At 48.2% G+C, this 13699-nt stretch overlaps 1 protein-coding gene across 1 annotated transcript; it reads right to left on the bottom strand.

Annotated features, from left to right (window-relative positions):
* Nucleotides 1-12420: 12420 nt before the first annotated feature.
* Nucleotides 12421-13484, bottom strand: CYSLTR1 (cysteinyl leukotriene receptor 1; the record flags this gene model as incomplete). The annotated part of the gene is made up of 1 exon (XM_080352647.1): nucleotides 12421-13484. One exon carries the CDS (start codon nucleotides 13482-13484, stop codon nucleotides 12450-12452), a length of 1035 nt encoding a protein of 344 aa, XP_080208773.1. The 3' UTR covers nucleotides 12421-12449.
* Between the last annotated feature and the right edge of the window lie 215 nt (nucleotides 13485-13699).

The raw sequence follows: 13699 nt of genomic DNA, 5'->3' as shown, positions 1-13699 counted from the left end.
ATGTGATTTGGAAATTTGAAATGCGCCGCATTAAACAAACATCACTGCTGAAGGCAGCAATTCAAGGACTATTTTGACTTTGCGGGCTCGGTGTTTGTTCATTGCCAGCTAAACCTTAAAAGTTATGACTAGTGGCGTTGTGTGATGTGCGAAGGTCTGATTCCATATCGGGAGCATCCCGTGTCTGATATCCAGCGCAAGGAAGGGCTTCGGGGGTGAATGCTGAGCATTCTTTGTGCTGAAGGCTGTGGAACCTCCCAGGTTTGATTATTACAATAATTTCTTTGTAGGTAATAACGCAGTATTTTAGCACTCAGAAAAATCCTTTTCCTTTCCCCCTGACCTTTCATTAAATCGTTTTTTCCCCTTTAATTTTCCATTCTAAACAGACTTAACACACCAGCGAGGTGTTCACTGGTAATTCTAGCAAACATGATGGCTGATGGAAAAGCTTATGGAGTCGGAGCCAGTTGCTTGTGAGACTCAGGATGAAAGATCTAAAAACTGCCCACATTCCACAAGCTCCAGGGCTCCTTTAAAACTGAAATTGCTTCAAGTACAAGAACTATTCCCACTGACCGCATGTTTGCTGTCGACATCCTACATCCAGATTGCTGTGGGATGACAATAAGGGAAATGTTACAGCGGGTCGGTGAGGCTGGATAGGCGGCTCATTCCAGATGGCAAAGCTGCACTAAATAAATATTTGGCGTGAGGAGCACAGTGACCAAACTGCCTGGAAAGAAGGTCCTGCTTGGTTGGGTCAGAAATTACTGAGCAGGATGGAAAAAGGGGAGCTTGGAATTCCTGGAGAGCCGTAAGGGCTGTGCAAGGGCAGCGGGGATCCCTGGTGCTCAGCTCCAGTCCCTGGCTTGGAAAAAATGGGGTTTGTTTTGAAATGATCCCCCAGGTTGTGGTTTCGGTCTGGAGAGGAAGAGGGGAGGGAGACACAGAGCCCGGGATGCTGGGTCAGCGTGGATCCAGGCCTGGGAAGAAGGGATCAAAAAGAGCAGAATATAGGATCAGAGAACAGTTGGAGAAAGGAAAAAGGAAAGAGAAAAGAAACAGCCAAAAAGGGAAGTGGAAATGAGTCAGGAGGGAGGGAAGAGGGGAATGGGGAGGAATCTGGGCTTGTGAAGGAAGGGCAGCCTCTGCGATGGCAAAGGAGGGTTAAGGAGAGTCCGTCTTGGCAAAACAATGGCAAGAAGCGGTGCCAAAAACATGTTCGTTCTTCCAGTAGAAAATTTTGAATTGTGATTTCTATTTTTTTTTCTTTGCTAATCCAACTGCTCCAGGTGAGTTAATACACAGGAAAAAAAAGAGGGAAGACAGAGGAAAATATCAAAGCAATGGAAAAGAAAAACCTTAAAAAGACAGGGAAGAGAAAAAGAGATGAGAGGAATATGACAATTACAACGTGCTCCGGTCTGAACATGGGTAGGATAACAAAAAACCTGCTGCCCACAGCTGGACACCTGGATGCACAAAACCCCTTCCGAGCCAACAGCCACCTATCACAATGATTAATTAGCAGCTGCTCTGGTTTTCTAGCTCCAGCCCATAATAAAAACATATTTTTCCATACTTGCATGGTAATAATAGTGATTATGGTTATTTTAATGAGTGTCTAGCAAAGACTCCCAGGTCTTGAATTTGTTAGGGCCCGCAAAGGAAGTGTTGGAAAACATTCACTCAGTTTTCTCTTATTATATACAAAACACTCGTGTGTACGTGGACTCATCCCTCTTCCAGAGAATTTGCTGGGTTTTTTGCCATTGAGCCCCAGCAGCAACTCATCACCAGCAGAAATGACTTAAGGTTAATTAACACCGTCTAAACAACGAGGTGATACCAGCAGAGATGCTGGATTTTACCAGCACCCCACTCTGTGTGATTTTGTCCGCTATGCAATTAAAAAAATCATGCCATTAGAAGTGCAGAAATTCAGTTTGGAGTCCGGCAACATTCGCAGCTCTCCCTGCTCTCTCAGTGGTTTATGCCCCTGGTACAACTGGAATGCTGGGATCTTACAGAAAAAGAAGAGAGAGAGATTGAGAAAAAAGGACAGATTCTTGGCATCAGGGTGGATGGGCAGAGACGTTTGGCAGGTGATGGGGCTGCACACGGACACCGCAGGACCTAGAACCCGCCGTGGTCCTCCCACCGCTCCAACTCCTCGCACACCAGTTCTCCCGTGAAACCCCGTGTGAACTCACTGAGTATCCTCACCGGATCCACAACGCTGCTGCTACAAAGTGACAATAACGCTGCAAACAAAAGCCCCTCCGCAGCCCACAACAAACATACCTTTGCGTTTATGGCTGCTGCGCACGGCAAGGGATGAAGTTCAGCGTCTGGGTAACTTGCACTTTGCACAGAGCATCTGGTTTACGATCCGCTCGGCACAGCCTGTGTGCAAACACCATGTGTCCCGACCTGCATCTTCATTTGCGCCAGCCAGCAGGTTCGACCTACGTCTTGAAAATGCAATAGGTTTTATTAGGAAAAGTGAATTAAAACCTGCTGTTCTGCAGCACCATCCCAGGAGCTGTGGGACACCTGCCGGCTCTGTCCCACGTGCCTTTACCACCTTCTGCCCCGTCTTTCTGCTCAGTCCCTCCTCAAATTATTCAGCGAGGGCCCAAATAAGAATCAAATATCCTGATTCAGCCTAATTCCAAAGGCTAGCTGCATTTACCCATGAATTTATGTCTTCCCCCAAGCCAAGAAGTAAGCAAACAAACAAACAAACAGGCTGAAGAGCTCCATCCATGGTGGTGCAGCATCCCACAGGACATTTCGAGGCTGGGAAGGTTAAATACAGAGTGAAGACACAGCCCATTCTTCAGCTGCCAGTGGAGCAAAGTTGGGTCTGTTTGCCTGGCCTGATGTGGAAACAGTTATAGTGCTATTAACTGAAGTAGCTAAATCCTCAGAAGTGTCCAAAACAACCATAATTTAAACACATTAGAGCTGGAGATGCTTGGACGTGCTCTAGCGAGAAAAGGAGGAAACCAAAATGAATTCACCACCAGCTCTTATAAACCAGAGTGAAAATGTTTTAAAAAAACATAATTGACATTCTTTGCTATTGCTTTGCATCAAGATAAAATTTGCAAGATGCTGGAGCACCTGGGTCCCGTGTTTTTATCCCAAAGACGGGGATTTGGAAGGAGCGGGTTTGCTCCTGGGCAGGGACTCGGTTCCTGCTGCATCCGACTCAGCCGCAAAGGGGCTTTGGAGAGCGGAACATCGGAGCCAGTTCCCGAGGAACAAAGCGGAGTAGAAGGACAAAAAGGAAAGCAAGCAAGCAAAATCAATCTGAATTGGGACAAAATTATAGTCTTCATTGAAATGTTCCACTTTTGGAACCGACTTTTTCTGTCAGACAGAAGGCTGAGACTTCAGTTGTTGAAATACTGCTCTCTTCTTTAACTCGGTCTAAATGCCACACGTGGACGAGCCGCAGGTGAACCATCAGCAGCAAAGGCCTGATGCAATCCCCAAATATTTTCATGTCCAGCATCATTTGACGCTTTTCCCTTGGTTTACCGTGTTTTCTCTCCTGCTGCGCATGAGGTGCAGGTTTCCCACCTCCCACCAGCTGATGCAGGTTCCCTCATCTTTCTGCCTCCTGCCCATTTTCTACCCCCCACTACACATTTAGGGAGCAAAAACTGTCTCCCTCCTGACACCGCGCTAGCGGGGACATCTCAGTTTAACTACGTACACAAAGAGATCTATTTGCACCCCCTGAGCTGCGTGCGCTGCTGCAGCTTCACCTTCAGGAGCAGCTGCTCCATCCCCTGCTCCGCTCCAACGTGGCTTCTCAATTGTTTCACTCCACTTCCCCATTGTCTTTCCTCAGAGCGCTATTTCTTTCCTATCTGGCATTTTCTTTGCTGTCCCCAAACAACCTCTTTTACTCGCTCTCTCCTACAATAACCCCATTCCTCATTATTGTTTCCATTCTTTTTAAATATAATTGTTTATATATTTTCCCCCTTGTCGGAAGAGCAGGCCCTGCTCGGTGCTGCGCGCGGTTCTTCCAGCCGCAGCGACACGGCGGAGCTGGATCACCGTCTGTCCGGGTTTTGTTAAAAACAAGTTTCTGTTTTAGTGAATTTGCCTGTCAGCTAAAGCTTCACATTAACTGCATTTTCCTGGAGAAGCAGACACATGTTTTGGTAAACCTAGCAATGGAATGCAAACTTATTGATAAGCATGGATGGACATCTTGCCAGAGGGGCGACGAGAAACAAGTGACCAAGAAACTGACCAACTGTGTATAACATTCCATTCACGTGAATACTTCATATAAAAGTGGGAGATCACGAGGATCTCGTCCCTTTTTGCCTTTTCCCTTCTGCTTATGGCGACATTAGGAGAGGACCTCGCTAGTCGTCCCTGCGAACTGAGGCCAGTGACAGACTGAATCCAGCTCCGGTTGGCTGCAGCGTCCAGTCCAGGACTTCGGGTGCCGGCTCTGCAGTTGCTGAGACTTTCAAGATTGGTTTTGTATATTTTGTATTATTTCCTCTATTCTTATTAGTAACATTAGTAAAACATCTTTAATTTTTTCCAACTCTCTTCTCTCTGTCCTTCTTTCCCTCCCGATCGCCTGTGCTGAGTGGGAAGGGGGAGAGGGAGGGGAAAAAGGGGGAAGAGGAGGTGAACAATACATCTGCCAGGGTTTGATTGTCACCCCGCAATCTAAACCCTTGACTCCGTCTCCTTCGCGCCGGGTCGGTGTCCGTGCAGAAGAGGCTCATCACACCCTTCGACGAGCACGTTCGATCTGTTTGCAGCAGCACACACCGGCTGTCAAAGCGCAGAGCGGCACTGAATCAGGTCTTTGATGCAAACAAGAAGCAGCTGCATGGCGTGAAGCACTTGGGAGCACTTCAGGCTGTAAAGAAAAAAAGAAAGGAGAAGAAGATGCAGCTGTGAAGAATACAAATATTGGCTCCTGGAGGAAACCTCCACGTTGCATCCATTATTGCAATCTATTATAGTGATTTGTGCAGGGCTAGTGCTCTCCATCCTGAGATTGTGGTGGATCCAGCTCCCCGTCCCCGGGGAGCAGAGGAGAAGGTCTAAAGCAATGATTGGCCTGAGGTGGCTCACAAGGCGTCTTTCTCCACTGAAAATGAATAAGGACCCTTTTGTGCATGAGAAAGCAGGAAAAAAAAACCCCAAAATCTGGCCTCAAAAAATTTGGTGAGCTCAGGAGGAACATTTCAGGTGGGCGCTCTGCATCGGCCCTGCCTCACTTCTGCATTTACACGCTGGGAAGAACAGTCACTCCCTGCTTAACAGGGAAGTTAACGAGCCTGAGTTCGTTAGTGGTGACACCTTTGCTGTGCTAATGGGGGTGAGATAAGCCCACAGTGACTGAGGACTGTTCTCTGCTGGAAGAGGGATGTGTTGAGCTGCTGTCTGCCAGGAACTGGTGGGAGACCCCCGAGCCAAACGCTTTGCTGCTCTGGGGAGCTGAACATCGCCCCGGCCACCCTGCACTGAGCCCCACGTCACAGCTGGTGCGAAGAAAACCCATCGCAGGGCCGGGAGATGCTGCCCAGGTACCCAGAGAGGTGGTGGATGAACCATCCCTGAGACATCCCAGGCCAGGCTGGATGGGGCTCTGAGCACCCTGAGCTGGTGCAGATGTCCCTGTCATGGCAGGGGGGGCACTGGGGAGCTGGGAAGGTCCCTCCAATCCAAACCATCCTGTGTTTCTATGAAATGGAGCTGAGGGAAACCCTCCAAACATGAAATATTCGTACCTGTGGATGATCAAACATGGTCGGTCACCCCAGGAGGGACTCCTGGCAGCAGAACCCAGATCCTTCTCCCACCTACACGCGTGTCCTTGGTGTCTATTCCAGCCATTTCTTTAACACCATGAACACAGAGCACACGTTTGAGAGAACTGCAGGACTCTTGTTTCATAAAATTATGAAGCAATATGCTTTTCACTTCCCCTCTTTGCAGTTATTTCAGCTTTTTCCCCCCAAACAGTGCCAGCAGCCTGGGGCACACAGGCAGGGTAGGACATTTGTCACAGCATCACTCAATGAGCTTTGCTAATCCCCCGCCTTATTAAAGGCTTTAAAATCCTCCTTCTGATGGATAAAACCTTGTCGGTGCCTCTCTGGAGGAACCTGCTGGGAAAACGGACCCTGGTCCTAAATCTTTGGGAGAGGAGGGGAGAAAATGTCTCAGCAACATTGGGGTCTGTTCACCTCCAGTGTAGCTGCCTTTTCACCACTGCCCTTGGACAAGTACGTTTGTATTTATATATAAAATACAGCAAAAACAATCATAAAAGCCATGAGGATATAAATGTAGATCCCTTCATCCAAAAGGGGCCTAAAGTGTGTTTATGCAAGCTAGCATGGTAAAGGTGATGCTGTTCTGCAGTGTTTCTGCTCTGAACTTAAAGAAAAGCCCCTGGAGTTTAACGTAGAACAAAAAGAAACAAACAAATCCCCCAATTTACTGTTTTCTCCAACAGCCCCAAGTCCCTTCCCTGTGCTGACAACCCCGGGAGAGTGCGACGTGGTTGGTTTGTACTGACAACAGCTTTGTAGTTTGGATAAACAGCTGGTCATTGGTCAAGATATCAGTTTTCTAGGGAAACCAGGGCTTGAAGCATTTGGTTTTGTGTATGTGTGTGTAGATTTGAACTAAATTTGGGATTAAAACTTCAGCTGTTGGGCTTTTCTGGTCTGAATTCTTGCCTAATGCTCAACACTAAGTTGTCATGCTCAGTGTTACGGTTTGTTTTTGGGAGGCTGGACATTCTTCTGATTGCTGCCCAAAGAACACTTTGGTGAGACAAAGCGAGTGAGATACCTGGATCAAGATTAAGATGTTCCTTGGAGATGGCGTGGCCACAGCTACGATGTTTTGCTCCTTTCTGTCTGCCTCGGTGCAGGAGGACTATCACAGAGGCGCTTTGCAAGCTTTGATGGTTAATAATACCCTCTCGAGTTCGCCAGACAAAATATCTGCAGGAAGCTCCTGCCTGGGCCTGATGGTGATTCCCAAAACACTGACCCAGGGCGGTGCTGTTCCCCCTGCCCTTGGTGCCGCCGCCGTTATTGGGGGTTCATGGTGCTGCCTGGTCCCCTGCCAAGGTTAAAATCAAGCAGAACATCACAGAGACGCGCTCCATGCAAATAAAGGGATTGCAATGGGATAAACCACAAATAAACTCTGTTTAGTCTTTGGCATCCCCAACAGAGACGTGCAGCAGCATTCCTGCAAGCAGAGGGTTTTTACTGATGACCATAATGTGGGTTTGCTACCTTCTCCCCTTTATCGCCCAACCACCTGGTGAACATCCCTCTGCAATGTGTCTATTGAACTAACAGAGGGCCCTCGCTTTGCTCCAGAGCAGCTCCCGCCTTCCTCCGGAGCGTAAGAAGCCGCCTCGACAGGACAGAAACGGGCACATTTCACCCTCAAGTGAAGTCTGCAAATACACCCAATACTTGTTAGTACATGTGGCCACTTGCAGAGCCGAAGTTCAGACTTTGGGAGCAATCGGGTTGATTCCCCGTCCTTGCCAAGGAGGAGATGGCTTTGTGAGCCCAGAGCCGCAGGTCGGGCTGCTCGTCCCTCAGCTTTGCTTTCGGTGCCGTTTCTAACTACTTTTATTGCTTATGTTGATGGTGTTTTAAAATCTGATGTACTTTCCTTCAGGTTTGCTGCTCATTTCCCCCCAGTAATCAGGTCCTGTCCTCCGCTGCTCAATGTGAAGGGTAAAGAGCCCAGTGCTCTCCCTCTCGCCACAGGGGAGAAGTCAGACCACAGTGGAAAAGGGGAAAACAAAGGCTAGATTAGGATTCAGCGTGAGAATGAGCTCCAGCTAAGGGTCCTACACACACCCCGTTCTGAATATCCCAGCCTGTGGCGTCGGAATTTGGCCTCACAACTGGCAAAAATGGTGTGGGGTTAAAAAACCCCGAATGACAATATGCTATAGGATCACGAGTGCTGAAAAAAGAAACACTTTTACAGCCTGAGGAAAAAAAGACCATTGGAGGCTTCTAAATAAGTTGGACGTGCCACTGATATTAGAAATACAGCTCATCCCTCCTGTGATGTACAGGGAGGGGATGCCCGTCCTGAGCGGCTGCTGGCAGGAGCACAGAGCGGTCGAGGTCGGGATTGGTTGTAAAACAAGGTTTGTAGCGTTCTCTTTAAAACAATCCTTCTGTTTCTTTTTGGCAAACAGCAAGGCTGGGTGCTGGCTGGGCCCCTGGTGGCTGCTTCGGACCCTCTCTGCAAATGAGCATGAAGAAAAGCACATTTTCGCCCACTACAAAGCCAAACCAGCATCCACCTGGTTCTCTTTGCTTACACTGGAGTTTATCCCAAAGCTCGTCCTGCAGGAGGTAATGGGGAGAGAGTTTTGTCTGCCCAGGCATCTGCTAAACCAGGATTTCTTGTTTGTTAAGGGAAACTCCCTGCCCCATCTGCCCATCAGGGAATGAATGGTACATTATCTGCTACACTGTGATGCAGACTGAAAAGGATTCCTGCCTCCATCAACGCATCGTGCAGGTTTCTCTCTTTTGCATTTCACAGTTTTGTTCCATTTCATGCTCGAAGAAGATGGTGGTGCACATCAAACCCACAGGGAAAAGAGCTAGGTGCCCTTTTTTATAAAAAAACATAATAAAATACAATATCTCTATTCTATTCTTGTATGTATGGTTTATATACTGAAACTATGAAAGGAGAATAAGGAATGGGTGTGTTCTCACAGCCTCAGCCCTTCTGCTCACACCTGCAGGTTGCACATCCCACCATTACATCCTGTAGGCTTCAGCTGGGACCAGCCTTTTAATATATAATAATATAATATTAATATAATATAAAATAATACTACAAAAATATAATATTAATCAGTTCATACTTCAGCATCTAGAACACACTTCCCCCACTTCTGAGCCCCATGTGTAATTTCAAAGGTTGCCATGCAGACACACTAGCCCTGGGTAGGCTTTCTTAGTGGCTGGACTTAGGCTGGCTTAAATCTCACCTAGAGCAGAAGTTTCCACCCAGGCAGGTGTTTGCAGGAGTGGGACCGTGGCTGCTTCAGCCTCCTCCTCTGCCTCAGTCTTTGCAGAAGAGTCTTTACATGGCTCTTCCCAACGAGTCTGTGACGCAGGGCAATACGATCATTTGTCTGGTCAAGCTGCCCCTGTGCTACAACGCTGCTGCGACCCCTTCGTGGCAATGTAAACTGCGAGCCTTGCTTTTTGTCTCTCCAGCCTTTTTCACCCAAATTCCTGAAGGAAACTGGTTAGAATCACACTCTTGTTTAGGGGAATAAAAAGTATATTTCTAGCTGCGGAGGCTGCAAAGCAAAGCAAAGCAAAGCCTGAAGATGTTTCTTGCTTGCACCCTACAGGCACTAAATAGCAAAAGCAGATCCAGAACAGTATTAAGTGATGATTTAGAAGGCTGGATTCAAAGGTTTTGAGTGCTTAGGACCGGCAATGTGTGCACAGCGAGAGACAGAAGTGACATGCCAGCTGGCCGGGAGTGTTTATGATGCTCCAGTTGTTCCATTTTCAAGCAAACAGCAACGATACAGCACTACAAGTACCAACACCCTGCTATCCGATTTACCCACAGAATTATTACTGTTTGCCCAATGGTTCACGATGGTGCGATGCCAAAGGGCTGTAGTTTCCTTCAGCTTCCAGTGAAAGCTTCGCAGCTCCAAGCTCTGCACCAGGACAGCAATTTAATGCAGAAATAACCATTTTTAGGCAAGGTGGCCGCTGCCGCTGGAGCCCGAGCATCCCTCCATGGAAAAGAAGGCGGCAAAGAGGGAGAACCGGGAGATTCTACAATAAAATGCAGGCAGAGGTGGGAGAGAGGAACCTGAGTGTCCCCATAGGACGAGGGGACAGGTGAGGAGCTGAGACTGGACTATCCGAAAAACACAAGAAACCTCAGCAGGCACCAGGCAGTTGCTCCAGGAGCGACTGGGCACTAGGGGACACCATCGTGCCAGAAATCGCAGCACACGCAGCAGGAAAAAGTCCAGTTTCAGGCAAGAAATGAACACTTTTCTTTTTCCAGGCATTTCTGACAGTGACACTGTAGCAGGACAGCACTCCATCCCTCTTCCCAATCCTTTCACTGTTTACAGCACATATCAATGCCACAGTTTCTAACCCACCTCCTGACGGTAACGGCTCCCGTTTCTCGGCACGTTTTTCTCTCCAGGTCCCTGTTCCCGAGCAAAACGCGACCAGCGTTTGCTGCCAGGGTGGCAACTCTGTGTGCGCCACCCAAGCAGGGGACACCCACCTCCGCCTCTCACCTGGAGCTGGATCTTGTGCCCAGTTTGGGAAAAGCCGAGTCAAAAACGTCATTCTCAGCAGAATTTCCAACGCGGTGGAAATCCGCGTGATGACAGACACCCAAACACGTCATCCTCACCGAAAGCATCGCTTCCCACCGAGGGGCTGACGAGCATTTTCTGTGTGTAAATACAGATTAACGGAGGTTCTTCACCTCCCAAGGGCTTTGGCTGCGCTGGGTCCCCACACCAGCAGCCCCAGGTGCTGCCCCATGTCCGGGCCATTTGGGCCACAGCAAAGGCCGGTTTGGCTGGACCCAGCTCAGCAACTTCTGCGCTGGAGTTTTTATTCTATCGTTATTAACAATTATTCCATCACCATTACGCTCGAGCACCCTGTGTAGGTAAAAATGGGTTGTAAGGGAGAAGAACCTGTATGCAGACACTTGAAAATGAAACACAGAAACCAGTAGTTGTAAAAATTTAACTTGCAACATTTTAATATTTAGCACTCTTTTTTTAAATAGTCTCTCCTATTGCACAAAACCCACTGTTGTTTCTCTTGCCATAACCATTGTCTCATTAAAAAACAAAGGTAAGGAGGAAAAAAATACCCCCGGTACAATACAAATGCTTTGCAACACACAGGTGTTTATATATAGCTGTATAGCTTTATTGTACAATACTTTAAAATTTGGGAACGTGCACATTATTTCTACATATTCTAAAACTCAGTTTCCCACAATGGTTTCTCTTTACTGTTGCGAAATGCCTTTAATGCTCGAAGACACAGCTATAATACTTAATGCCAGCCCTTGTAGAGAAGTTCTAGCTGAATCTCTTACACTTTCTCAGAGCTGTTTAAACAGTCAGACCTTGAACCAGCACCAAGCAACTTCATAAATACCATATGAAATCATACTTGCTATTCATTTATCAACCACTCGTCCAACAAAGAGTCTTAATCCTATAAGAATTCCTGTTTATCCCGATGTATCACGCACCTTGGGCCGGGCTTTGCTCCAGCAAGAGGCAGCGCTGCTTTTCCACGGGTTTACTTGGAAAGGTCAGGAATGTTTCCTTCTGACCGATATTCTGAAGTTCTTCTGTCCATCGGAAAGGTCACCCAGCCGGGTTTGTCTCCATGCTGGCCCCAAAAATCCAAGGGCCTCGGGTTGCCTCTTTCCTGCAAGGTGCGAGTGAGGCGAACGCTCTGGAATAGGATGAAAGACCATAGAAAGCTATTTTTAAAAAGGACTTTTTAAAAAAAAATTCGATGACTAGTTCAGCAATTCAACGTGATCCTGAGCACCCAGAGCTCGACTCTTGGGTAAAACCTCCCGAAGAACTGGAGGAATAATCCAGATCCTGCAGCCACCACTTCCAGGACCAGCCCCATTGAAATCAGTTTCAAATGCAGACTAGGACAGTGTGATTTTAAAACTGCTCCCCCAGACAAGATTCATCTAAAAGTTCAGGAAAGCCTGGCAGATCTGCTGCCCCAGGAGAGTGTCCAAAGAGCGGCAGGTTGGGGTGGGAGAGGCGCTCAGCCCCAGGCCCTGGATTCGCAGACCCAGCACCAACCCTGCAAACCTCACACACAGAATCACGTTGGAAACCGAAATCCACAGCAGCAGCAGCTGGGGACAGGGCAGGAATTATCCTGGCGTCTGCTGTGTAAATAATTCAGCGGCTGTTTGAGGATTCAGTGAAAACTCGGCCCTCGTTACGTGCCAGCGGCTCCCGAGCGCCACGTCCAGCAAACGTGTTTACATTTCCCGCTGACTCAGGCAATTAACGTTCTTTGTGGAGCTGTGAAACGAAGCAAATGCCCAAATACAGGCTTTGAAGAGTTTGTTTATGCGAGTTTATCATCAGATCAACAGTTTTGTGGTGCTGGCTGGTGGTGGCTCCTCCATCCTCAGTGAACGTGCGTGTCCAAGCAGGGGCTGCCCATCCCCGGCAGCGGCTGTACCACCAGGCAGCATAAATAATGGACCAACCGCTGTTATTATTACATAGCTAATTGCAACGAAGGCTTGCAAGCTTCCATCATGCCTTCTGGAGTTCTAAGATCTCCATTGCTCATCTAAGATCTTAGAGGAAGGTCTTGCCCACACTATGAAGGGGCAACGGCCGCTCTTCCATCCTCCCTGTGGCTTTCTCCAAAGGGTTCCCCATCTTTCTCCTTAATGGAGAACTTTTTCCTGAAGGCTAGCGTCAAGCTGGAGGAAGAAGCCTTCCTAAACGTGGTGAGTCTCTTCCGAAAGTTGCCTCCCGAGAAGAAATAGAGAAGCGGGTCGAAGCAGCAATTGGCAGCTGCCAAGGGGAGCGTCACCACCACCGATTTCTGGAGGTATATGGCGTCCTCGCAGCTGGCGTTCCTCAGCCGCAGCACGTGGAGGTGGACCGTCCGCAGGATGTGGTACGGCGTGAAGCTCACCAGGAAGGTGGCCGTCACGATGACGATCATCCAGACCGCCTTCTTGCGGTTGGCCTGGTTCTTCTTCAAGGAATTTTTCAGTAAGGTCCTTATGATCATGGTGTAGCAGATCGTTATGACAATAAAGGGAAAAATGAAGCCAATAAACAGGGCAATAAAATCGAGGATCACCACTAGATTTGTCTTCTGAGAGTCTTCCGGGGGTTCGAAGCACTTGGTCTTGTTGCCATGTTGGTATGTCCCGTTTCGCAGGAAGGGAGCACTTGTCAGGGTGACAAAGATCCAGATGCCGACACAGACAAATTTAGCTTTCCTCTGCGTTACCATGTTGATGTTCTGGACGGGAAAAACGATGGCGATGCAACGGAAGAAGCTCATTGCCGTCATGAAAAAGATGCTGCAATACAGGTTGACGTACAAGGCGTACGAACTGACCCTGCACAGGAAATCGCTGAAGAACCAGTTGCCTTTGTGCACGTAGTAGACGACGCGCAGGGGCAGGGTGCAGACGCAGAGGAAGTCGGACACGGCCAGGTTCAGCAAGTACACCTGGAAGGCCGTCTTCTGCCGGTAGGTTTTGATGAGGACGTACAGCACAACGCCATTGCCAACGAAGCCCATAATGCTGATCATGGAGTAGAGCGTGGAGTAGACGCGGTTTCGGAAGTCGTCGATGGAGTGATGGCACGACAGGTTATCGAACGGCGTCATGTTCCCTGGCTGGGGCACTGATTCCGCCTGGTGATGAACGTCAGGCCTAAGGATGGAAAACTTGGGTGAGTTATGTAGAGCGACACACAAAATTAAAATGTCATTTTTAAATAGGAGGAGAAACCTGTTATCTCATATAGGAGAAAACAGCTAGGAAGGGATGTGGATAGGCTTTATCATAACTATTTTCTACAGCCACCTTTCTTAACCTGGTG

The sequence above is a fragment of the Nesoenas mayeri genome (genome assembly GCF_963082525.1).
Source record: "Nesoenas mayeri genome assembly, chromosome: 13".
NCBI classification, from domain to species: domain Eukaryota; kingdom Metazoa; phylum Chordata; class Aves; order Columbiformes; family Columbidae; genus Nesoenas; species Nesoenas mayeri.
Note: the sequence above shows the minus strand (reverse complement) of the source record. Positions and strands in the feature narration are given on the sequence as shown.